This window comes from Zootermopsis nevadensis, unplaced genomic scaffold (assembly GCF_977971745.1).
Source record: "Zootermopsis nevadensis isolate Lab colony 2312 unplaced genomic scaffold, Znev_1.0 Znev_ptg000027l, whole genome shotgun sequence".
Lineage (NCBI taxonomy): Eukaryota > Metazoa > Arthropoda > Insecta > Blattodea > Termopsidae > Zootermopsis > Zootermopsis nevadensis.
Window position 1 is genome coordinate 4,484,790 of NW_028259159.1, and position 25,059 is coordinate 4,509,848.

Below are 25,059 nucleotides of genomic sequence, written 5' to 3' on the forward strand. Positions count from 1 at the left end.
AACGTCAGTCACGTCAGATTTTCTTTTACTGTTATCAGTTTATTTAAAACTGTTGACACAACAAATAATATATTACATGCGATAAATACAATGTGACCCGTAAATCGGTTAACCAACAGTGTACTGTACATGTTAAAGCAAGATTATTCTACAAGAACAATAGAGCAAAACAAACTACAAAAACAAATTTCAGTGGCTACGACGGACAAGAAAAAATATTCAAAGTTTTTTTTTCCCCGCGTTCATCGTTGTTCTGGGATCTTTCTCTGTAAAAGAACGTACAAGCTATTCTTTATTTGCTTATTATATGCATAAAACTACAATGTTATCTCATATTTTGTATTACTTTTAAACCTGTTCTCTCACAGTAAAGGAAGTTTGGGAACAGGGCGCCAAGGGGAATGCTGGTATCTAAAGGGATCTAACAGGAGAACGGAGAAATTTGCTTACTAAAACCGATTCATATTTTAATTTGGTTGCTGAAATGAAGAATGGTGAAAAGAGCGAGAAATTTAGCACGCATGTGGAATATTATGTATATATATATACACGACACTGTCTTTGGTGAACCCAAAAGAAAGATACCATTTGAGAGACCTAATAATATTATAATTAATATCACAAAGGGAAATTGAGTGTCTGGGCTTGGAATAAGGTTCCTAGTGACGGGCTGTTGTAAAACAGTAATAAACCTTCGAGTTCCGTAAAAGACGCAATATTTATCGACTACCGGAGCAACAGTAATTATCTGGAGACGGAATTACGTCAACACAGTTACTTAGCAAAATATCTTAATCTATAATACTCTCGTCTTTACTGAACAAACCGTCTATTGTCGTCAAGGTCTGTGCATCTAATGTACAGTCACGTTAATGATGAAGGCCATGACAAGGCAGCTTTCATTCGACTCTCCTTCTTATCTCATGCGTATAAATCTCACTGATTTCTCGCAGCTAACGCAGTAACGCAAGGACAGTCAGAGAGTTCAAGTGCAATTTCTTCAGACGGAGTTTCAGAGGTAATAATCATGTTCACTATTAGGCGCTTAAACACTGTTCATATTGTAAGGATGCTCAAACTAAGCAATATTAAATGGAAAGGACACGAAGCATGCTAAGGGAAGTGAAAAATGCATGATTTTGACACAAAACTAAAACTGAAGTGATAAAAACAATGTCATTTAAAAAACGAATCTTGTGATTAGTTGAGTTCAAGCTAAACGTAGTTCGGATAAGGAAGACAGTAAACACGTACATACGCAATCTGAAAAGCGACTACTCAGAAGACAAGTCAATAACAGCGTAATGCATAAATATTGGGGGAATCTCCTTTTAAGATCTGAGCTATATAGAATTGGCTCAGGGTCATACTTCTTGGTGGAAATGGGTATCTGCGGTGTTCAATTACGGGGTTTTATTCGGGGGAGTATTCAGTTCCATCTCTATCACATTCTTCTTTGAGTGTCAAGCTGGTAGCTAACGTAGAGGAAAACCACAAGTATCTATTAGCACATCTCATTTCAGAGGAAAGTTTCGATAGAAAAGCAACGTATTTCTACAATGGAACGTTGGTCAGGTCGTGTTGCCGTGGTAACGGGAGCCAGTGCTGGGATAGGAGAGGCCATCACCCAGGAACTCGTCAAGAAAGGGCTCAAAGTGGTCGGACTGGCGCGCAGAGTGGACAGAGTCGAAGTAAGACTCATATTTGAAAGCAATTAGATTACGTAAAGTGCTCTGATTGTATAAAATGTTACCTTAACACAGTGACATCAATGTAGAACATAAACATATTTACGTCGCCATAAAATATGAAAGAGATTGATTTATGATGTGGGCCTCATGTCGGATTGGTGTCTCGTAATTTTACAGGCTTTGAAAAATTCCCTCAAATCGGCAGCAGGGAAATTATACCCATTAAAGTGTGACGTAAGCAAAGAATCAGAGGTCAGGGAAGCCTTCAAGTGGATCAAGACCAACGTCGGGGGAGTGGATATCCTCGTGAACAACGCGGGAGTAGCATCCTTCAGTAACCTCATAGGTATATACGCACTTACATATAGACGAGTCCCTCTTAAGGAATGTGGGAAGAAATTTATTCTGACATCATTGTGGACCAAAATAGTTTAGCCCAGTTCACTGCCACAAAGTAGTTCTTGCGTTTGGTGTGAGAAGGCTGTCATTCCACCGACTATGATCACCCCGAGTCTCTGAAGTTTGAGAAAAAGCAATAGCAGGCTAGACTGTTTGCCTATTCTCCCTAAGCCTTTATTTAAAATGGAGTTTTAAGAAGAATATTTGCCCATGCACGAAAACATAATTTTTTTCGAACTGTAGTAAATATGCAACCCTGTACAATCACAATTTTTCAGTATATTCAAGCAGAGACATGCTGGAACGCGCTAGAAGAAAGTGAGTTATACGCACATTAGGTAGTAGGCTGTACGTATGTACATACATGTTCGTCATAACTGGAGTACTGGTTTCAAGTATTCGTCAGCAGAGTTCTTCTTTCTCTGCCGCTCTTTAGAATAGCTAAGTCGTTTTAGTAACTTCGTTCAAGTTTGGACAACTTAATTTTGTTAACAGATGGACCAACGGAGTTGTGGAGAAAAATCTTTGATCTCAACGTCCTGGGTCTCAGTGTGTGCACCAAAGAAGCGCTCCAGTCCATGAAGGAGAGTGGAGTGGACGACGGACACATCATCCACATCAACAGGTCAGTGAGCCTAAGAAACACGGACTTGATGGATGCCAAAATGTGGCTCGCGAATCTCTTCATGGCACAAATATATACCGTGGAAAAATAAAGCTATCTGACAGATTGACCGTCTGTGTCCGCTGTCTGAAATGTAATTCAAATATACGATTGATATGTATGATGTTACTGTATCTGTGGAGGTGGGGAGTGAAATTCGCAGAAAATCTTAAGCCTGTATGGTGATATGCGTGTTGCATTTCGTCATGGAAGAGGTTCGTGAAAGTCTGGGAATCTCTATGATTAATACCTGTAATTACACAGTTACTGAAATGTCTATGTTTCTGTTGCATATTAAACAGCGTTGTTGGTCACAAACCACCCTCAAACGTAGGCATAGCAATGTATTCTGCATCCAAACACGCTGTTACAGCGCTGACTGAGGGGCTTCGTCGAGAACTGGTGAAGCAGAATTCCAAGATCCGGGTCTCTGTGAGTGTAAAACTACTTGAATTTTTTTGTGATATAAAATCTCTACTCCTGACATGGGGCCTGTCACTCAGATTAAAAGATATACATTACATAGCTAAATCTAAATGTTCCTGACGGCGCTAATATATTAAACATTATTTTTGTGGACATTATCCATAAGTAATAGGTATGTTCATGTAGCAGGCTGGTGGTTTTACATATTTATTGCTAAGTTGACTCCGTCTTTCTGTGTGATATTTTCAGAGCGTGAGTCCTGGAGCTGTACGTACAGAAATAGCAGAGGCATCGGCCTTCCCGAAAGAAGCATTTGAATCTTTAGGAAACATGCCATACCTGAACTCGAAAGACATCGCAGATGCCGTGATATACGTTCTGGGAACCCCTCCACATGTACAGGTGGGTACTTCACGTTTGAAATGGCTGCTCTGTTGTGAATATAATGTAAAATTAATATGATATTAACAATTCCTTTCCTTGTTTTTCAGATCCACGAACTGACTATAAAGCCAATTGGAGAGATGTTCTAAAAAAAAGAAGGGTTTTGGCTAAACAATGACGCAAACCAATCCACAGTTTCTATACTCTGTTGAATCAACCCTTCAAGAATCATTAAATGTTTTCAATGTATCATTGCAGCAAGAAAATAAATAGTATTTAAACATTTCCTACAGCTTAACATTTTCTAATACAGCCTCTTCCTTCTTTTTAATAAAAACACATCCTTATCATCAGTTAAACAGAAAAACACACGATAAACTCCTACTCAACACGTACATGAAATGTTAGAAGTGCACAGATATATATATAATAGTCGAAGTACAGGAAGGAAAACACCACTTTGGAGACCTAAGTATAGATGGGAGGATAATACTAACAAATATATCAGACCACGCTTTTGATTGTGCTAATATTAATCCCATCTCACACGTTTGCATGATGGGCTCGTTGGTTTTGTTATGCACAAAAAGTTAAGATGGCAAGTTACCTTCAGACTCAGTAGCCAACATTAATCAATCAGCTGAATCAGGAGACACTGAACGTCACAAATTATTGAACAGCACACTGCTTCGTATTTTTAAGATCCCGAATTCAAAATATTGTCTTAGAGCCCGTCTATATTGACACGGGTTTTCGTAACTTTTCTCAGTCCCTCCAGCAAATATGGGCATTGTAACAATTTAAATGTAATATGTGCGTAGAGTCTACGTTGGGTACAAGGTTCACGCCATTGGTTACATGACATTTATCAGCTGTATTGTGAGTATATTAATAAATATTTGAAAAGTAGGAATAATTTTCTACCTTAGGTCACGACAACTTCCTTTCACAACTTTGCAGCGCAATTATTTATTAATCGACTTTTCAATTGACGCTATTAACCCTTTGAAGCCGAAGATCGTCTGAATATTATTTATGAATTCAGTCCGTACCGCGAAGAAAACACTACACCTCACCATTACGAAAATCAGCTGGTTAACCCTTTGAAGCCGAAGTTCGTCTTCATAATATTTACGAATCCAGACCGTATCGCGAAGAAAACACTTCACTTAACCATTAGAAGTCGAATCAGGCGTTACCACATAAGATTTAACAAAAGAACATCCCGGTCAAAGCCTTAAATACTGTCTATTGATACGACGTGCATAAATAAAAAGCAAGTTAAAGAAGACACAGTAACGAAGAGTTTGTAATACGTAGAATAAAATTACACACAAATGCAAGACGTTAATGTTACGATCAAGAAACGGAGCGACATAAGACAGTAACGAAGAAAATGGAAATAATTTGACGACCTGTTCTTTAAAAATTGTAGTCTGCCAACAGAATTCCACTCGTCTATCAATAACCCGGAGTTTCGCCCGAGGGAATAATTTACAAATGAGAAATTCTATGGAAATTATGAGATTTCATCTGTCTCCATCATCAGTTCCTGATGACATAGCGTCCGAAAAATCAAATTATTATTCGGTATCTATCCAGATAACCGTCCTAGAATACCTCATTTCACTTAGACACCGTAAGAAATCAGAATTTTATACAAATTACTCGAACACAGACATTTCTCAATATTACGCAATTAAATTCTAAGCATTACTTTGGTAAAACGATTGACAGGATGATCATCGTGACGAGCATTAATGTAATCTTATTGTTTTTCATGGCCCATCAGTTGATAACCTACACTCATGAATGTTACACCACTAGAAATGAACTCTCCTTCAGTAGAGGCATGACTAGGCAATATTTCATTCCTTCCTAGTTACATAACAAGCTGACAGGAGCTTAAAAACAAGCAGTTAGCTACGACGCGCGAGCGAGAAGTGATCTGTTCTCGAGGTATGTATGCTAGTTGTTTATGTGGTTTTACGTAACTTTCCTGTTCTGTGAGGTCTGTAAAGACAATAGTAGATGTGACAGCAAAATATCTAGAGGGTCTGAGTTCATCTCTTCAACAGGCACGCAAAACTATTTTTGGATCTTGCACGTTAAGATGTGTATATTGCTTTAATAGGCTCCGTCGATAAATAAACAATGAACCCACAGTCTGAAAGATATATGAGCACAAATATATTCACATCTCTAAACTCAACGAAATGGAGGTATATGATTATTAATCATTTACGTCTGTATCAACGATATATAGGCATATGACACGCTCTGATTCTGAAATTTATTAAATTTAATTTCAGAAAAAGCAGGGAAATTCTATTAAAAAAAATCAATACTTAAATCAAGAATGGAGCGTTGGGCAGGTCGTGTTGCCGTGGTAACAGGAGCCAGTTCTGGGATAGGAGCGGCCATCGCCCAGGAACTCGTCAAGAAAGGGCTCAAAGTGGTCGGACTGGCGCGCAGAGTGGAGAGGGTTGAGGTGTGTGAATATTCATCTAATGAGCTGAAATTATTTTTTAAAATTTTATGTCCTATTTACTAGAATACAGTGAACACTTCTCTTCTAAATACCTTCCTAAAATTAAGTGCGTATTATTTTCACATACGCTCAAAATTACTAACTCCACAGAGCAGAACCCTTGTTGAGAAGCTGATACATTTTAATATTTCGCTGCAATCAAAATTCTGTAAGTACTTTTATTTTCCCGCATGCGTGCTACATACCCCGCCTATGTCATAGTCTTTGATTTGATCATCCTATTAATATCTGAACTAAAACGTCAAAATTTAGAGGACGTATTCATACAAACATCCTATGGTTGTATCTGCTCTTTACAGGAGTTGGCGAATTCCCTCGAATCAGCTTCAGGAAAGCTGTACTCTCTCAAATGTGACGTCAGTAAAGAATCAGATGTTAGGGAAGCCTTCAAATGGGTGAAGTCAAATCTAGGTGGCATTAACATTCTCGTCAATAACGCCGGAGTCTGTGATTTCAACACCCTTACAGGTAGGTGAGTGATTCTGCATTAATGTTATAAGTTATCACTACATTTTCAGTTAAGAAAAATGTCATTTAAGCAAAACATGAAATTCCCTGTAGAGATATGCTTTATAAGATACAAGACACTCGCGGTGGTAAAGATGTCGGTGTTGATCATCAGGTTATTTAAGACTGCCTAATCGCTCTTAATTTTTTTCCAATATTATATAAGAAAATAAAATAGTTTCAATAAATGACTAGTTTCTGGCACTACACCTGATAAAATTTAACGTGCGCAAATGCAATGAGCAGTAAATTATTCAGGAAATATCGAGAAGAAAAAGCTCTCCTTATATTAGGAAAAAAATATGATATCTATTTACGAATAACACAGGCTTACATATCTTGTCATATACTGCTACATTATTTCCTAGCCTACCAACTGCCCGCTTAGCCACATAAGCTATACAGGCCTGTCTGTTTTTTTGTTAAGTATTCCAATAGAAGAAATGAAATCCTGAAATTCCTTAACTCCACATAAACTTTATAAAATTTAAAATACAATTATGCCTAATTCTGGCTTTCAGATGGACCGGTCCAGAAGTGGCGTAACATCATAGACATAAATGTTCTGGGCCTCAGTATTTGCACTAAAGAAGCTCTGGAAATCATGAATGAGAAGGGGGTGAATGACGGACACATTATTCATATTAACAGGTGTGTCTGTACATTTTTGGTTCATTTAATGACACTTTTATCACTACGTAGAACACAGGCCTATAACATTACACGGTAAGCAATGTCCAGAATGCCAACGCCTATGTTCTGGAATGTCATAGTGACTGCTTGTACGTACCCGAGATTCGCATTAATGTCAATTCGCTTATGTCTACCTTCCACAATTCTGCATGAATTATGTCTCTGAGCTACACATCCAGCTCATTGTAAACCTGTCTTGATTTCACTGCCATTACAACATTATAGGATCCGTATAACTCACAGCTTCTCCTAATGTGAAACATCAAAGACTAAATTAGACTAAATTATCAACTTAGGTCTGTATTTCCTCGGCTCTGGACGTTTTAATGAGTATTTTTTGCGTTTAATTAAAGATTAATTTGTTTCTACCTGAACAGCATTACTGGTCATGGAACACCTTTCAATTTCTACATGTACTCTGCGTCGAAACACGCCGTTACCGCTCTGACTGAGGGGCTTCGTCGTGAACTGGTGAAGAAGAACTCAAAAATAAGAGTCACTGTGAGTGTAAAACTACGTAAGAAAAACGATGTTTTATAGAATGGTACACCTTTCAGGATGAGGTAAGAACGTACTGATTTGTTCACAGAGCATCAGTCCAGGGAGCGTACTAACAGAGTTGGGTGAAGCTTCAGGCATTCCAAAAGAAGTGTTGGAAGATTTCAAGGACATTCCGTTTTTAGAGGCCAAAGACGTGGCTGATTGTATCTTGTACGTTCTTGGAACTCCGCCACACGTTCAAGTAAGAGTATCACACTTAACCAATTGAAGTCGAAGCTCATCTAGATACTATTTAAAATTTCAGCTCCTACCTAAAATATAACAGAACGCATCTCCATTAAAAAGATCGATTAGTTGATGCAGTTTACGGAAATAATCGCTGTTTACTTTTATATTCACATGATCGAATACCCCCCCTAAAGAAAACTGACTTTGACTTGCACGAAGGACTTATGTTTCTTTCAGATCCACGAGCTGACCATAAAACCTGTTGGAGAACCAATGTGAAAATTCTACTCTGGAGCTGTGAGAAGTAAGGAGCTAGACAACTGTACAGCCACGACTCTATACGCCTCTCAATTAAAATTGTTTTGATGTGTGGCAATACTATGTTACCTCGTAGTTATAAGACTGTATCTGACCTATTTTATATATTAAATATAAGCATAAAAATATGCTAGACATATATGTAACGCTGCATTATAAATCAATATATATTTATTCATCAAATATAATAAATAAGAAGTATGTGTGTTTTTATAAGGTATGTTCATGAACTAGCCTGTTGTTCCTTTGTTTTAAATAAACCCAGCCTCCATTAGAGCTTATACCACCATCACAAACCGTTGATGATTTCACGGAGTGTATAATCCGTACGTCAGTCTGTATTTTATGTCTCCGAAATTCCTAAACGGATTTCTTTTAAATGTGGTAAGGCGAATGTCCTAATTCCGGTCCGTATCGGTACAATTTTCCCTAACGTTACAGCAAATTCAAATTCATATATTTTGCTTAAATACGAATCACGATAAAAAAGATGAATTGTCGTATATCATTAACGGCTGTTCTCCGTTGAGATCTGAAATTTTGTGCGTGCAAGTTCTCGACACAGGGACATTTAACCCTTCACCGTAGTTGGACGTCTTGTGACGCCCTGGCATTTAAATTCCCGGTCTGCTGTTAAGCCTAATTTCAAAAGCCCATAATTATGGAAACAATAACGACTGATATATGATGTTTGTAGTTGATCTGGTGTGGAAGAAATGCTCTTTCTGATCATGTATTGGCAACGTCGCATTCTTCGTTCTCTAAAGGCTAGTCTGTGATTAAATGCGTGACCTAAGAGGTTACACAATCTTCCAAAGAACACTGAGCTGTTTGTTTGTAGAGGTAAGATAACTCATTCTCTCAGTCTCATATGACACGATAACTGCTCCAGCGAAGTAGAGAGGAAAAAAAATTATCTGAAACGGTCAAGGGGCTCCATAATATATATATAGATATACAGTTATGTTTATCTGTGTCTTCAAATATCAACAATTTTAGCACCCCTATACTCAGAAGTCTATAATCAGAAGAGTTCTTAGTAAGAGACGGTTATAACTGCCAAGTATGATGCATATATGTGGCCTTCAGTTCGCTGTCAGAATATCAGCTGGCGCAGACATATTTACTCCCGCGTATTATTGACACAGGAAAGAAATTCAATGCCTCAAAGACATTGCGTCATGTGCAGGAACCGCTAGAAAAAGATAAAAACTATGTATTTGGGTAACGTTGACTTTTGCTGACGTTTCAATAAATTACGTACAACTCTCAACGTCTAATCGACTACTAGCATTTGTCACACACAGGATGTTCATATTATACGCTGAAATTATAAAACCATCTTTTAAGAGGATTTCAGTGAAGAATTGATCATTATATGTTATATAGTTCAAACGTTATGATAAATAAAGTGTTTTAGAGCAAAATTTAAATGGCCACCACTCCTCGTCAAGCAGCGCGGAATTTAAATTCCCACGTTGAAGGGTTAACTAAATATGGGGGGGGGGGATGTTAATTCTGTAGTGTAATACGTTTTGTAACAGGTTTTTTTTTTTTAGTTTCCAATATCTCCCTCTGAAATCCAACGTCTTGTCAGACGTGTAGTGACATGATGTAGTGTCTTCTCGAAATTTCATTCATGTATTCATGGGAGTATAGCGTAGCAGGTTCCAGTGTCCTTCTACGCCTCAGTATTCCGGCAGATACAGTCGTTCTGACCGCGGCTGGAGATGTCTGCATTAAGCCGTATCGAAGTCATTCTTCGGCCGCCTTAAAACAGTGTTGATAGGACTGCTGTCTCCTACCAGAAATTCGTCATATCTGTCCACCCTTCTGACTATCCCGCGTCTACGTCGCTTGACGCTACCGTCAGAGGAAAAGGTGCTACCCCTGCGGCACACCCCATACACCCCAATAATACCCTGGATTTATATCGACAACAAATGAAAATCAAGTACAATCATAAATTTAAAATCACAAAGTACGCATTTCAAAAATTCGCTCGCTCTGGTGTTTTAAGAGAACATTAAAAGCATAAGATTACAAGTGAAGAGAAATTGTCGTGTTAAGAGAATAAGAAACCAAAATTTAAACAATCATTGAAAAGTCTGTGTGACGTGTATAAGAAACGAAACATTACAAGACCGGATATATTTTTGATAAAATTTAATAGGGCTATCACCGGGTGACTGAATTCCTTTGCGGTCCCTTCCGGCTCGCGAGTCATATATTACCTACAGTTCTTGTATCTCACGGAGATATGGGCGAGGCTCTTACTGATAATAACATGAAGCCACTCAGATTCCTTCGCAGAAACATTACGTTTCAAGTTTTAATATGACACAGCAGATTCTCGTCAAATTGAGAGAAACAGTTGCGCATGCGTAACAAATGAGGTCACAGGCCAGTCCAGATTCAGCTAACATCATGCAGCGTTCAGTATCACAAACTCATTTCGTGTAACGTCCGCTGTTTGAAGGTACGAAAAAAGAAGATAAATGAAAGTGTCTCTTCAGGCGAAGATGATGATAGAAGACAAGATTATTTTATTTAATAATAAATAAAATGTTTACATGTAACCGAAGGAAAAATATAAGCGGAATATTTTTACATATAACTAGGGACTAATTAAAAATTCGGGTACTTTAAACAATTTAGAATTTTATGTTAAAATTTTTGTTTCCAGTACAAAGGGAAATTCAACTATGGAGCGTTGGTCAGGTCGTGTTGCCGTGGTAACGGGAGCCAATTCTGGGATAGGAGCGGCCATCGCCCAGGAACTCGTCAAGAAAGGGCTCAAAGTGGTCGGACTGGATCTTCAGGTTCAGAGAATGGAGGTAGAGTAGTGCAATTCACTGAAATCACATTCCACACAGTTCTCTGATAAATTAAATTCAATTGCTTGTTTCCAAGGCCAGTTACTTGTAGGCTAAAATATTAGCTCATTAAAATATTTATAGTCCTTTCAGAAAAAACGTGTTAGACTACAGTTTATTTTGGCCTTCGGTTATAATTTCGACTTTATGACATTTTTAGGAGATGTCAAATTCTCTCAGATCCTCGCAAGGAAAACTGTATCCTCTCAAATGTGACGTCAGGAAGGAATCAGATATTAAGGAGGCCTTTAAATGGGTTAAGTCTAACCTTGGAGGAACTGACATTCACGTTAACAATGCCGGGGTTGCCGATTACAACAATCTCATAGGTGAGTGAGTACACACGCACGTTTCTACGAAGTGAGTTTCGTTTCACTATACAAAAATAACTGGAGAAGATCACACAACATTTTCACCATTTAACACATTGTATTTCTCTGGCTACATATTTCCACTTGTGTAATAATATTTCCCTTAAACACTTATTTTTAAAAAAAATCCTCCAATTTTTTTCTCTCTCAGGGAAAAAGCTTTATATTCACACAGAATAACTTAAATTTATTTTCAGATAGGAGACTACATAACCTTTCATAGCAAATAGAATACAACAGCATGTAATTTCAAAATAAGAAAGACATACATTATACCTCATAAATTGACTTCAACCAATAAACCATACGTACTAGTAGCTGAGTTACAACTCTTGTTCGTGTGTAAGAAATTAAGTACTCAAGACACGGCTAAAGGCCAACTGTTCTGGTTGACGTTTTCCTCAGTTCCTCCAGACAAATGGTATGACAGTTCCTTAAAACATGCCACAGATACTTCCTTTCAATTTATAACTAACAATTATAAATCCCATTTGATGTCACATGATCTATTCGGCTTCAAACGTGTCTCCAAAGTAATCCAAGAACAAACAAAAAAAGTTAATGGTTTATTTATGTACTGTGCACAGTTGTAACAATAAATAATTATGGTTTTAAGATGGACCGTCAGAGAACTGGAGGAAAATCATGGAAGTGAATGTACTTGGTTACAGTATATGCGCTAAAGAAGCTTTGCAGTCCATGAGGGAGAAAGGAGTGGATGATGGACACATCATAAATATGAGCAGGTAGGCTGGTGTTCAGTGGAACACTTCTACATGTCGTGAATTGGATTGACAATTGACTCGTTGGTTAGGTGCATTCTGAAGATGAAGGCAGCTTGTTCCTCCGAAACGTTGGTACATATAGTTCAAAAACCCAGGAAACCACTATCCGAACTAAGAGATGCGTGGAGTGTATCTATATTATGACGTAATTATACTTATTCCCAGTTCTAAGAATTATTACACAATAATTATAATAATTTTAGGCTTTTAATAATGACGCACTATAAAAATTAAAATAAAGATCGGTCTGGATATCATCCATCCTCTAGATTCTTTGTTAAAAAAACAGGAGATTGGGATTAGCTCTATCTATTGGGCCCAACAGAGTAGGTACCTGAAGACGGAGATAGAGCCCCATCTCCGAAACGTTGTTTTCTATTTTATTATTTTACTAAACGATGGAAAATATCCAAAGAACTTTTTATTTTAATATGTTATTGACTAGTACGTTTTATTTAGTGAAACAGCTCACCAGATACCCCCTTCGTTCTTCATGTATTCTGCCTCTAAACATGCCGTCTCCGCTCTGACCGAGGGGCTGCGTCGTGAGCTGGTCAACCTCAAGTCGAAGATCCGTGTCACAGTGCGTATAAATGTACATTTCGTCGGAGTAGTGGCACTTACGCAGTGGCCTGACTGGCATCATTGAATGGTTAATTTCTTCACACCTTGCAGAGTATCAGTCCCGGAACTGTAAGAACTGGAATTGCGGAAGCCTCCAAAACTCCAAAAAAAATGTTGGAAGCTTTTAAGAACATGCCTTCCCTAGAACCGGAAGAAATTGCAAATGCGGTATTGTATGTCCTTGGCACACCACCACATGTACAAGTGAGTATGTCACATACAAATCTTTGGTCCTTCTTCATTCGTTTCCTTGTTTACTTCCTGCGATGTTCTTATTTTCTTTCTTTCCTTCATTCTTTCTGTCTCTCTCCATCTCTTTCCTTCATATTTATCATATTTTTTCCCTTCCACGTAGGTTGTCCCTGTGTGTTGGTTACTACCCTTCTTTCGTGTTCGGTACGTCCTTGTTTCAAAGACCAGCTGTTTTTGCTATGTGTCATGTATTCCAGGCCGAAATTAATTTTGTGTTTCAGATTCATGAGCTGATTATAAAGCCCAACGGACCAACGATTTAAGAGAATGTCAAAACCATGGCTAAGAGGGTAGAATAAAATTCATAGGTCTACTGGGTAGGGGTTTGCACCCCACAAAGCATTGTATTTGCCTTACTTTATTTCTAATATTTGCTTCTTACACAACCAGAAGGACATCGACGAAGAAAGAGACAAGACACGACTTCTTTGGCCGAAATGCATAAGTCAACAAATCATAGTTTCTGGTTTTCACGATAAATGAACGTGCTCAACCCTAAAATAATGTTGAAATACACTGGTTTATAAAATTGGGATAACATAATATCTTTAATAAGTAAGGAATAATTGTGTATGACAAAAAATGTTCTCACCATAAATTGTTAATAAATTAGTGTACTCTAATATTGTTTACTGTGAGTAATTATTATTATTATTTATTATTGACTGCAAATGGGTTTTTACCCGGTGGCAGTGGTCCTACAATAAGACACAAAACAATAAGACACATAATCGTTGTGTCAGTTGGTCTCACAGCTATCTGACCAATAGATGATGTTTGTATTTCCATATATTGTGAAATCTGGAGCCACACGGAAATCCACGTTAGGACCATTGCTATTCAGTACATCAATTACTGACATACGTGGCTATATGTTAGTGCCTCTTGTCTGCTGATGATTTACAGATATATCGTTGCATTAATAATGTTCATAACTAAATTTTTACAGCAAGGCACTGTTTGGCTTCAAAATTAATTTTCTGGTAAAAACATGACTCTTAATGTCAGTAAAATTACTTTATTAACTTTAATTATACAATGTATAATAATTTTATTTTACGTTGGATCTGTTGGACTATAAGCACTATTTTTTTCGCCACACTGATTAGGAAAACACATTTTCTTTAGGCTTAACAAAATTGGATTATAAATGTTCTTTCCTCTCCACTCCCGACAAACTCTGTGTTTTGCACACCACCCTTGTGAGGCCCAAAATGGAATATGAATCTGTTGTCTGGATCTCCCTTACAACGACGGATTTGTGCAAGCTCAAAAGATTTGAATTAAAATTTTGAAGTTTCATGCTAGAACAGCTTTTTGTGAGCTTCTATTGCAATAATTATGCAGGTATCTTGGCTGGGCGTGATCATTCAACACTGCGTCTAGAAGTTCCTTTACCTATTAATGTAACTAAAACAAAAACAGTTGTCTTTTCATTTCTGATTCTGTCAGTGTACGTACACATCAACATTAGGGACTGCTGCAAATGTATGTATAATCACAATTTCAAGATCAGTCTCAAAGCCAGTTGTGTTTCTGCTGACAATGCTATTTATAACAAAGGTGTGGTTACTTTAAACCCTAAAAATGAAGGCGATACTTTCCTCCGAAGTGTTGGTAATCACTTAAAAGACTGCACAGCGTCACAATCTAGAAGACCACATTTCATATTTATGTCCAATTAACTAACGAAGGATATGACTAAGTACTTTCAAATGACAGAATCTTAAGGTTCAACTCCCACGCCAAAACCTGGCATTGACAAGACGCTGCCTCAGTTCCAGGTTAATAATATCGTAGAGTGTGTTCATGCCTACGTAGGTCTCTATTTTTACTTTTTATGGAACTGAAATTTTTCACAGACGTCACGTGCTGTGTTCACAGTTTCGGCACCTGAACAGGAGGGAGGATTTTTTAACTCTCTGATGAGTATTCTCCCGTGAAGAAGAATGAATTTTCTTTCACAAGCAAAACTGAAGACTAAAGATCGAACAACTAACTAACTAACTAGATGGCTTAGGGAAACCGAAGGTTCATCACCGAATTAACCAAAGCCCTCCACCGGACCCTGTCCTGGGCCAACAAAATCCAGTTTCCTTCAACTCCTATCTCCCATAGATCCCGCCTGAGATTATCCTCCCATCTACGTCTAGGTCTCCCCAGCGGTCTCTTCCCTTCAGGTTTCCCAACCAGTACCCGGTGCACACCTCTTGTCCCATCCATGCGCGCTACATGTCCCGCCCATCTCACTCTTCTCGACTTAATCACCCTCACAATACTGGGTGAGCAGTACAGATTTTTAAGCTCGTCATTGTGCAGTTTTCTCCACGCCCCATCGTCTTCTCTCTTAGGCCCAAATATCCTCCTCAACACCCGATTATCGAACAACATGAGAAGAAAACTGGAAGAAAACGCATCGAATATCTTAATTCAGAACAATACAGTCCCAAACAAGCAAAGTTACAGAGATTTGCGTTTTAAGTTCTTTTTGGTAGCATCATTTTGTGTACAGATATCATATTTAAGAATCGGAAATATTTTAGCCTCTATCTTGATGACGAATTAACTGTGAAATAAACTTGCCCTCCTATCTGTAACATGTGTCACAGCATCAGGACTGTTGCCAGTTATTTAAGATGTGAGTTGCAATGTCTCTGAAATTCGGCTCCAGTACAGGAAGCAAACGGGATGGTAAGCAATGCAGCAACGGCGTATTTAATGACGTCTGGTCTGGATGGACACACTAAATAACGTTTAGGTGCACAGTATAAAAATCATAATTTACGAAGACGAAATTTTTAAGGATTTGGTATTCAAGTCACACATTAAAAGTGACGTCTGGACACCCAAGAGTAATTAATAAGGTAATCCAAATCGTAAAAGTCTAACGTATCGAACCAAGTCGAATCTACTAATCGATCAATTAAGTAGGCCTAATAGAAATTAGTTACCCAAATTTTTTTTTATATGGTTTAAACCGTTCATAACACGGTTCAACAAATCGGCTCATTGGTTCAAAAACTGTGAAAGGGAACAGACTCAAACACTACGCAGAAATTATGTATCAAATGGTGTCATGTACCGACACTTTTCCATTTTTCACATTTATACCTTGTTTGCATTTGCAAAAAGTAAAACAGAAATATAAAATGTGCATTTAGTATTTATCAATCCACAGATAAGTCGAGCCACTTTCTCAACGATATATCACGCGTTCCGAGACTATCTAAACAAATACTTACGTTTTTAAATATTCGAAACAATGTAACTTTTATCAATATGCAAATTCTGTGGTGCTAGGGTAAAGCGAAAAAACCACTAAAGTCTAAGAAACGAGAAACAATTTTCGGAAGATTCTAAAAAAAAAAAAATGTTTATTGATTTTCAAGGGAACTGTAGAATTATTACACAATTTACACTTTAACTTAAGGCTGGAGTGACAGTTTTGCAAAATTGTAGATAAGGTGAAATGAGGCTGTAAAGTTACAATCATACTTCCATTGACTTAATTGGACTAATGCCCTTTTCCCTGGCACTGACTAATTCAAGGCTTCTCTGCGCTCATTTTTTGTACCTTGAACAACTACTTCATATCTTTTCTTGAATGTGGAGCAAACCTTTTAAAAAATTCTAAGCCCAGGATAAAATGAACATGAAATAAATAAGAGCCATAATAACAAAGTTTAACGCCCTAGTGCTTGACAGAGGACCACAAATACAAGAGTGGCCACATTACTGGAAACGCCATGCATTCCACTTCCTTGTGTTTTATACTGCTGCTTCTTGTCCCTTCATTAACCTACGGTGAGTAAATTAACTAATTAAAGTACAGTACGCGCGCTCGCCGATGGGAACTGGCGGTGGACGGCAGGTAGTAGCTCGTAGTATGGTGTTGCCGGAGGCCCGTCCTTTGCTTTGTTTTGCGGTTTGTAACCCGAGAGTCTTTCATCATTTTCTAACACTGCTGCCGAATTTGATTACGTGGCATCCCTGAACGTGCCATGAAACCAAAATTAGCAAATAGATCACAATACCTCTGTTCATGAATAACTGAAGTCGTAGATTACAATACTCTTAAAACTGAAAATAACTGAAGAAACAATTAAGAATGCCGCCAATAAAAGTTATTAAAACACTGTATTGGGACGAAAAATATTGGATAAAATATACTGAAATAATGGTCTCACATGAGATTACCAAATAAATTATAAAATAACAACGTAGAGAAGAATTTATTCAGGAAAAATGTCATTAGATAAAAACATTCTGTTGTATAGGCTAATACTTGTGACAGGGCAACTATACCTCATATTAAGGTTAATGATGTTATTGATCAATAGTCATTCCAAAGACCACAGAATTGTTTTAGGATTCGGCACAATTATTCAGTAGATCTTAATGTGCAGAATTTAGTTAGCAATTTTCTTCCTACAGCTAAGCAGAAGTGCTGTCCCGATAATGAATGTTATGATTTGGGCCCACCATGGCAAACACTCACACGGCCAGTTCCAGAACCCAGGTGTATACAAGATCCGGTCAAATATCTTCTTACTACCAGGTATGAACAGAATCAATACACCCTTGCTTGAATTAATCTCTTCTTCCCATTATAACTGTTAATAATCACCATCAGTAATGCCAGAATAATATAAGACAGGCGTTTACATAAATCAAAGCTTTCATTTATATTGTTGCAACTATATTTCCAATTCAATTTAACTGCTATACAAACAAAAATCAATTTGCCGTCACCCCGATTTAACGCCCGTATTGGTATTAAGTAAAGTGTGACGCTCTAATGAGTATGACTGTACAAATAAAAGAAACTAACCGGATACAACCACATTAAACGAAACGACTATAATACAGGATTATTAAAACGACGTAACATACAGTGAAGAAATAAAATAAGGTTTTATTACATTTTAATAATGTTTTAATGTAACCTGTACCATATGCCAAATTTTGATATTTTAATAGCATAGAAGTAAGATGTTTCGATATTTCTCAGACTTGTCTCCATAAATACCGAAGTTATACATTTGTTCCGCAGGTCAAACGTAGTTTATCCGGTCGTCTTTACACCAGAAAACACATCCAAAATTCCAGACTTCTGCGACGTAACGAAGAAAACAGCATTTGTTTTCCATGGATGGATGGGCTCGGAGACTTCATCTTCCATGAGAAATGTGACGACCGCGTATTTATCACGTGTGAGTGTTGCAATAGTTTTCTTGTCACAATATGGAAAAAAATGTCTGTAATAAAGAAAATAGCACGACAATTTCAAAAACCCATTTTATAATTTTACAATATGACGTGGTGACCCAATTTTGCAATTTTCTTACAGGTTGATGCTAATGTTTTTTTCGTAGACTATGGCAAGTTTAGTGTTAACTTGAACTATGCACAAGCTGTATCAGACTTAAGAGTTGCAGCGAGATATGTGATCAAGTAAGTAAATTACCCACAAGGGATGTTGTATAATTAAAAACTATTTTATATCGATAGTTGTCATAAAATGTCCTACTTTTCAAGATTAAAATACATCTGCATCGGTATGCGAATTTTTCACCAAGCTTTACTGAAGATTATCCTACTACATTCTCGTCTAACACGCACGTAATACAATACGACACTGTTGAGAAATAACATATAGTTATTATTTAATTTGTTAATGTGCGCCAGTCACAACTTTATATTCATTTATTAGAAAAATCCTCTATATCTAAAATAATTACCCTACGCTTAGATCATAAAGTAGAGATAAATAATTTTATATACTTCATTGCTTTCATACTCCGAATATTAATAGCTCATTCCCAGTTGCGTTTAATACAATGTACCTATTCGTATTTTTAAAGCCATCATATTTGATTACAAGATTATTTATTTCCTGTGTCTTCGCACTGGGTAGCAGGCTGAGACCCAGAGCTTGAGTGGACTTCGTATTTCAACTCCGACCCCAAAAATAATAATACGTCTTGTGATTTTGCTGCTGTAGCTTACGATCCTTCAGAGAATGAACACCATTCTACTAAATCAATTCAGTAGAATCGAATAAAATGATAGCCTCAAGCTCTTCCTCGCTGATTACAAGAAACTGTCCCACATGACGTGTTCTTCCTCTTCTTACTGTTGTGAATTTCGAACTTTTTTTCCAGAATGGTGGAAACTATGATCACAGCAGGGACCAACCCATCCAACATCCATTGCATCGGACTAAGTTTAGGGGCACATGTATGTGCTTACGTAGCAAAGGGAATACCTGGTATTGGTAGAATAACAGGTGATTTGTTATTAAAGGTATACAGGTAAAATCTTCCCCGTTGTTTAATTCAGAACGACGCAATGAAGCCTATAGTACCACACATAATTTAACGTCGGCACTAGATTAGTTATTAACTTAGCAACAACTTTTATGAAACAGACTTAATACGTATTATTTGGTGCAATAAATAAAGTTACTTAAAAAATCACGACATTAAAATAATTACATTAACGTATTGAAATATTTTGCGTCCAGACTGGTACTGGGGCCCACCCACCCTCGTGTCCAATGGGTATCGAGGTCCTTTCCCAGGGGTAAAGAGCGGCCGGTGCGTGATGCTGACCACTCACCCCTATGTAGCCCTTAAATGACGTAACAGCTTTACTTTTATCTAAAAGTTTATCAGTTATATATTAAGCATCATATGAGAACCTATAATTTTAGTTTAAAAACTAAAGGAGACAGGACAAACATCACCTACAAAAGCTATGTTTGGTTTGCTTTCTCGTAAAAATAGCTAATAATAACAGTTCCTGCCTTGTTAATAGCACTATAAAACACACGAAACCCAGAAAGTAGGCTTTGAATGTTCTTTGGAAAATTAGACTTAATAACTTCTATTTTGGCTGTAAGGCTTTTGTTAGTGTAAATATTAACGTTTTTAACACTGAATCTTGCAGGTCTGGATCCTGCAGGGCCATTCTTTACAGGCCAGGCTTCAGAGGTGCGTTTAGTTTCCGGAGATGCTAATTTTACGGATGTGATCCACACAAACGGAAATCCTCTGTGGGGACTTGGAACATCCGATGAAGACGGTAGGGAAATGACTTACTAAGAGGGAATCAGACCTGGCAGAAGCAGCTAGCATGATACAGCCCGCCGGATGAATATGTGATTTTAAAAATAAAGTAATATTATCGTAATAAGCAAACTGCTAGTAGCGTAGGAAACAAATATCACATCCACATTGGCGTCATTTATGCAGAAAAAGCTGGCTGCATGATTAAGATTTCTAAATGTGACTCAGCTGCAAAAATGCTTGTTTTCAACATAGTAAAGAAATCGAAACATTAAAACTAAAATGTAATGTAGGAATTTTAGCAGCCGAAATTCGCCCACACAACCGCAATCTTCATGATCTACGGTTTTTCGATCCTGTGGCTATTGAACCTCCATTTTCAGGCTTGAAAGCATAGAAATAGATGTCAGAGGCAGTTACAATTGCGCATTTCTCATTGCACAGAACTACAGACAGACTGCATTTTATTAATTCCTGAAAATGGTAGCCTATTTGTACGCATCCTACATGTGTCCGCATTATTAATAATGCACGGATATCACTGCACAGAGAAATTGTAAGGTAGAATATATTCGTAGGCTATGAATGGAACTACAGAAAATCACGAGGTAAGAAGCAGTTTTCAGAGAGTATGCAGAGAAGACAAACATTTGCAAGCTTTACAGTTTGTAGGCCTATATAACAAGTACAAATACTTTTAGTTCAATTTTTAAAGGATATTACACTATTACAAATATTTGTTCTAGAACGCTTTTATTTCATCAGGTGATGTGAATTTTTGGGTAAATGGAGGTTGGGATCACCGAATTGTGGACTGTTAATAAATCCGTTGTTTTTCCTGCACTTAAGAATTGGAGGTAAGAAGTGAAAACTGTAATATTTGTTTAATATAAAATATATAAAGTAACTATATAATTAGTTTTAAAAATTCTAAATTAATCTGAAAATGATTTAGTATCGGTTTAAATATATTTTGTTTGAAGAAGTCTTAGTAAGCTATTCTGTTGTATAAAACCATGTTTCGAGGCTCAGACTTTCAAGTGTTAGTAGTTAAAGGTCAATACGATAGCATAATATGATTCATACTTGAAAGCAGTAAACGCCAAATTATCAAATCACCAAACTACTTAACTTAAACATGACCCATTTAGATGGAAGTTATTAAAAATGGATTATTTAGAATTATGGTTGTCGGCCGTTTCTAACCATTAATCGATCAAGTAATTATTGTAATATACGAATAAACGTTGTCACAGGTTGTCATCGAATTAGGTAACACAATTTTGTTTTCCATCTTTCGAAGGGCGTAATGTTGGGCTTATTAGACAATTAGTCTATAGAGTAACATAATAAGCTATTCAAGGCTTCGTCGATTAATGAAACAGTTCTGTCTATCAATTTTGACGTACTAAATTAGACATAACGCGGAAGTAGGTAAGATTTTCATTACATAATTTGTTCTTATTTGCCTTTTACAGATCCACGGAATATATTATTTTGTTCCCATGTTCGTTCTATATTTTATTACACTGAGGCATTAGCAAGTAACTGTACGTTTTGGGGTGTGAGGCCAAATAAATTCAACATATGGATAAGGTACGATATCTAATAACCGTCGAAAAGAACAAGACGTCTAATTGCTTACGAGAATATCTCATCTCACTGGCGTTAAAATAACTGTGGAAAAAACTCCTGACTTCCCGTTTTGCTTTCGTGGAGTACAATACCGACATATATGGACGTTTAGGATTATAGTGTCATATATTCTTAACCTGGGCACTGCATGAAGGTGAATGGTCAGCTTCACGCTTCTGCTGCTTTCAAGCCGCCCAAAAAGACCTCTGTATACACTCCATAGCCACTTTAGACACAGAGACAAAGATAAATTTTGCCTTGCTGGATGGAACCCCGGTTCTCAAACATAGCTTCTTTGATGCTAGTTCGATCAGGCCCCTGCTTCACGAGAATCTCTGTTTTCTCTTAATTTTCCCTACTTTGCAAAGTACCATAACAATGCGAATAATTTCCAAGTATTTTTAATTTAAAGAGCGGCGGGTCAGCCAGTGACTTAAGAAAGAGGTGTATGAGAAACGGACGGATGGCGGTCCGAAAGAGAAAATATTCATGCTACGTGCTCGATTCGAAACGACTAACCCAGTGTCCCCTTTGACTCTTAACTCTGTATTCCCAGACCGAACAATGAGACGCATTCTTCAAGTCACTCGTGCATTTCTCAATTCAGATAAATTATACTGTCGAAAGAAAATTGAATTATTTATTGTATGTAATGAAAATTACTGTTAAAGCAAAAATATTTCAATATACGACTCCTTTGACAGTCGAGCGACGCTGGGAGCTGTGACCAAAAGCTCAAACAACTGTACCTTCGAAAACTGTGTACCAATGGGGATAGACACGATAAATGCTGCAGGCAGAGGGAGCTTCATCGTGGCAACAAATTAGAAACAGCCTTATTGTGGTAAGTTGATTCAGCTACGCAGGTAAAGCAAGAATTTATATGAAAGAACTCACACTCCGATAGCAATATTTATAGCAAAGAAACTTTGACCTTGTTTAGGTTCATCGCAGTTGCAATAGGGACCAGGAAACATGGTAACAAATATTCTGGTTTCATAAAATGCGGATTATTTCTTGATTAGCTTCTCAACATGGATTATGTTAGATGGAGTTAGTTAGCAAGCAAAACATTTATACATCGAGAATTTTAATAACTTACACACTATTTAACTATCAAAACCGTATTTATCTATGTACTCAGTGTCGTAGCCATGAACAAACTGGACAATTATAAACTTCAACAATATCGAGAACTCGATATACGATTCTTAATACGCAACGAGACCTTAGGAACAGAGAATGGTTCAACATTATGCCTGTATAACAGCACATTTTAGCAAATACACATATCTTGAAAACCCGCTCAGCTATTAATTCAGATAATTGATTTAAATGAGAACATTTCTGACAATCCACCGTCCGTGATGTAGAAACGAACTATCAGCATTAGCCTAAAATATAGCTTCATTTAATCATATATCCTTATATTTCTTGTTGTAATACAATAATTAATTATAATAAATAAATAAATAAAACTGGAAAATAACAATATATTTGTAATCTACTGTATCCTTGAATACTTTCAAAAGTCAGTTATCCTACTAAACAATCATGAAATGCAAGATATGACAAGAAAAAACTGGGGTGCATGCAAAGTATTAGTACATCTTCGTTCTATGTAAGTAACGTAAGAAATGCACAATCATTCGGCCGGGAAGTATTTTGGAAACGTGTAGGTTGGCAGGCAATGTGTTAGGAACACAGACTGCGTGGATTTAATCGCAGGGACAAATCACACAGCTGATGGAATGGGTTTACCAGGAACAGGTTTCCTCAAGCGTAAGCTCGAGCGTTAGGGAGTGAAAGGTTTCGAATTTGGCTGCCCGAACGTTTAAGATTCGTAAAAAGAAGAATTCTTACAAAGTTAATCACACTAACAGATAAAACATTACCTAGCATAAATTACTTTTTCCTTGAATTTCATTAAATACAGAAAAATACAATTACTGAAAATGTTTTCAACAGATATAGGTCAAAATTAAATCTTACGAACCAATGGTTTTGTACAATGTTATGCAATTTTATTTTAACTTCATATAACCCATGAGTTATAAAAAAAATAAAAATATTAATATATAATTATCATTCAATCAGAAAACAACTATTTTATGTTTCGGGCTTGAAGAGTTAATAAATTTTAATGATATTTAGTTTTGGGGTCCTTGTTACATCCATATTTTTACGATAAGTGACGGAAACAGTAAGGATCTCTGAAGTTATATTATTAATAGACATATTTCTACCCGAAATAATACAACTGAAACAATTGTATTTGGGCATTTCTTTCATATTTTACTCACAAATAAAAATCTGGTGAAAGGTTATATTGGATTTGGTTAATTCCATCCAATAAATTTTTAATAGGAAGATTCGACATAATCGGTCATTTTGTAAAACTTTCGAATGCATTCGATTATAATAATTCCCAACAAAAAACCTATTAACTGCCCTTCAGTGGTTATAACGTACTACTGAATAACTGATACACGCTACCCAGGCATAGCCACGTAGGTTGTCCCTGTGTGTTGGTTACTACCCTTCTTTCGTGTTCGGTACGTCCCTGTTTCAAAGACCAGCTGTTTTTGCTATGTGTCATGTATTCCAGGCCGAAATTAATTTTGTGTTTCAGATTCATGAGCTGATTATAAAGCCCAACGGACCAACGATTTAAGAGAATGTCAAAACCATGGCTAAGAGGGTAGAATATAATTCATAGGTCTACTGGGTAGGGGTTTGCACCCCACAAAGCATTGTATTTGCCTTACTTTATTTCTAATATTTTCTTCTTACACAACCAGAAGGACATCGACGAAGAAAGGGACAAGACACGACTTCTTTGGCCGAAATGCATAAGTCAACAAATCATAGTTTCTGGTTTTCACGATGAATGAACGTGCTCAACCCTAAAATAATGTTGAAATACACTGGTTTATAAAATTGGGATAACATAATATCTTTAATAAGTAAGGAATAATTGTGTATGACAAAAAATGTTCTCACCATAAATTGTTAATAAATTAGTGTACTCTAATATTGTTTACGACTCTCCTTGGACAGGTTTCTGTCTCAATACGTCTATAC

The 25,059-nt window shown here is 37.0% G+C and overlaps 3 protein-coding genes across 4 annotated transcripts; all 3 read left to right on the forward strand.

Annotated features, from left to right (window-relative positions):
* Positions 1–868: 868 nt before the first annotated feature.
* LOC110834649 (farnesol dehydrogenase-like) lies at positions 869–3,849 on the forward strand. The gene is made up of 7 exons (XM_022074044.2): positions 869–1,018; positions 1,524–1,691; positions 1,869–2,037; positions 2,586–2,715; positions 3,057–3,186; positions 3,430–3,582; positions 3,672–3,849. Exons 2-7 carry the CDS (start codon positions 1,560–1,562, stop codon positions 3,711–3,713), a joined length of 756 nt encoding a protein of 251 aa, XP_021929736.2. The 5' UTR covers positions 869–1,018; positions 1,524–1,559; the 3' UTR covers positions 3,714–3,849.
* Positions 3,850–5,369: 1,520 nt separating this feature from the next.
* On the forward strand, positions 5,370–8,563 carry LOC110834652 (farnesol dehydrogenase-like). The gene is made up of 7 exons (XM_022074048.2): positions 5,370–5,523; positions 5,877–6,055; positions 6,415–6,583; positions 7,144–7,273; positions 7,693–7,816; positions 7,905–8,057; positions 8,282–8,563. The coding sequence occupies exons 2-7, from the start codon at positions 5,924–5,926 to the stop codon at positions 8,321–8,323; spliced, it is 750 nt and encodes a 249-aa protein (XP_021929740.2). The 5' UTR covers positions 5,370–5,523; positions 5,877–5,923; the 3' UTR covers positions 8,324–8,563.
* A 2,120-nt stretch (positions 8,564–10,683) lies between these two features.
* Positions 10,684–25,009, forward strand: LOC110834653 (dehydrogenase/reductase SDR family member 11-like). Of its 2 annotated transcripts, none has more exons than XM_022074049.2 (7): positions 10,684–10,841; positions 11,049–11,199; positions 11,399–11,567; positions 12,226–12,355; positions 12,854–12,977; positions 13,070–13,222; positions 24,608–25,009. In XM_022074049.2, exons 2-7 carry the CDS (start codon positions 11,068–11,070, stop codon positions 24,647–24,649), a joined length of 750 nt encoding a protein of 249 aa, XP_021929741.2. In that variant the 5' UTR covers positions 10,684–10,841; positions 11,049–11,067; the 3' UTR covers positions 24,650–25,009. The 2 variants fall into 2 exon arrangements, with proteins under 2 accessions (XP_021929741.2, XP_087212487.1); XM_087356361.1 differs by lacking the exon at positions 24,608–25,009 and adding an exon at positions 13,492–13,893 and having other exon boundaries at positions 10,685–10,841.
* Positions 25,010–25,059: the final 50 nt, after the last annotated feature.

Excerpts from the sequence above, each read along its gene's own strand:
- LOC110834652 (XM_022074048.2), top strand. The coding sequence starts at position 5,924 with ATGGAGCGTTGGGCAGGTCGTGTTGCCGTGGTAACAGGAGCCAGTTCT. Across the intron at positions 6,584-7,143 it reads TGATTTCAACACCCTTACAG|ATGGACCGGTCCAGAAGTGG; the intron begins GTAGGTGAGTGA and ends TCTGGCTTTCAG. Across the intron at positions 8,058-8,281 it reads GAACTCCGCCACACGTTCAA|ATCCACGAGCTGACCATAAA; the intron begins GTAAGAGTATCA and ends TGTTTCTTTCAG.
- LOC110834649 (XM_022074044.2), top strand. The coding sequence starts at position 1,560 with ATGGAACGTTGGTCAGGTCGTGTTGCCGTGGTAACGGGAGCCAGTGCT. Across the intron at positions 2,038-2,585 it reads ATCCTTCAGTAACCTCATAG|ATGGACCAACGGAGTTGTGG; the intron begins GTATATACGCAC and ends TTTTGTTAACAG. Across the intron at positions 2,716-3,056 it reads CACATCATCCACATCAACAG|CGTTGTTGGTCACAAACCAC; the intron begins GTCAGTGAGCCT and ends CATATTAAACAG.
- LOC110834653 (XM_022074049.2), top strand. The coding sequence starts at position 11,068 with ATGGAGCGTTGGTCAGGTCGTGTTGCCGTGGTAACGGGAGCCAATTCT. Across the intron at positions 11,568-12,225 it reads CGATTACAACAATCTCATAG|ATGGACCGTCAGAGAACTGG; the intron begins GTGAGTGAGTAC and ends TATGGTTTTAAG. Across the intron at positions 12,356-12,853 it reads CACATCATAAATATGAGCAG|TGAAACAGCTCACCAGATAC; the intron begins GTAGGCTGGTGT and ends CGTTTTATTTAG.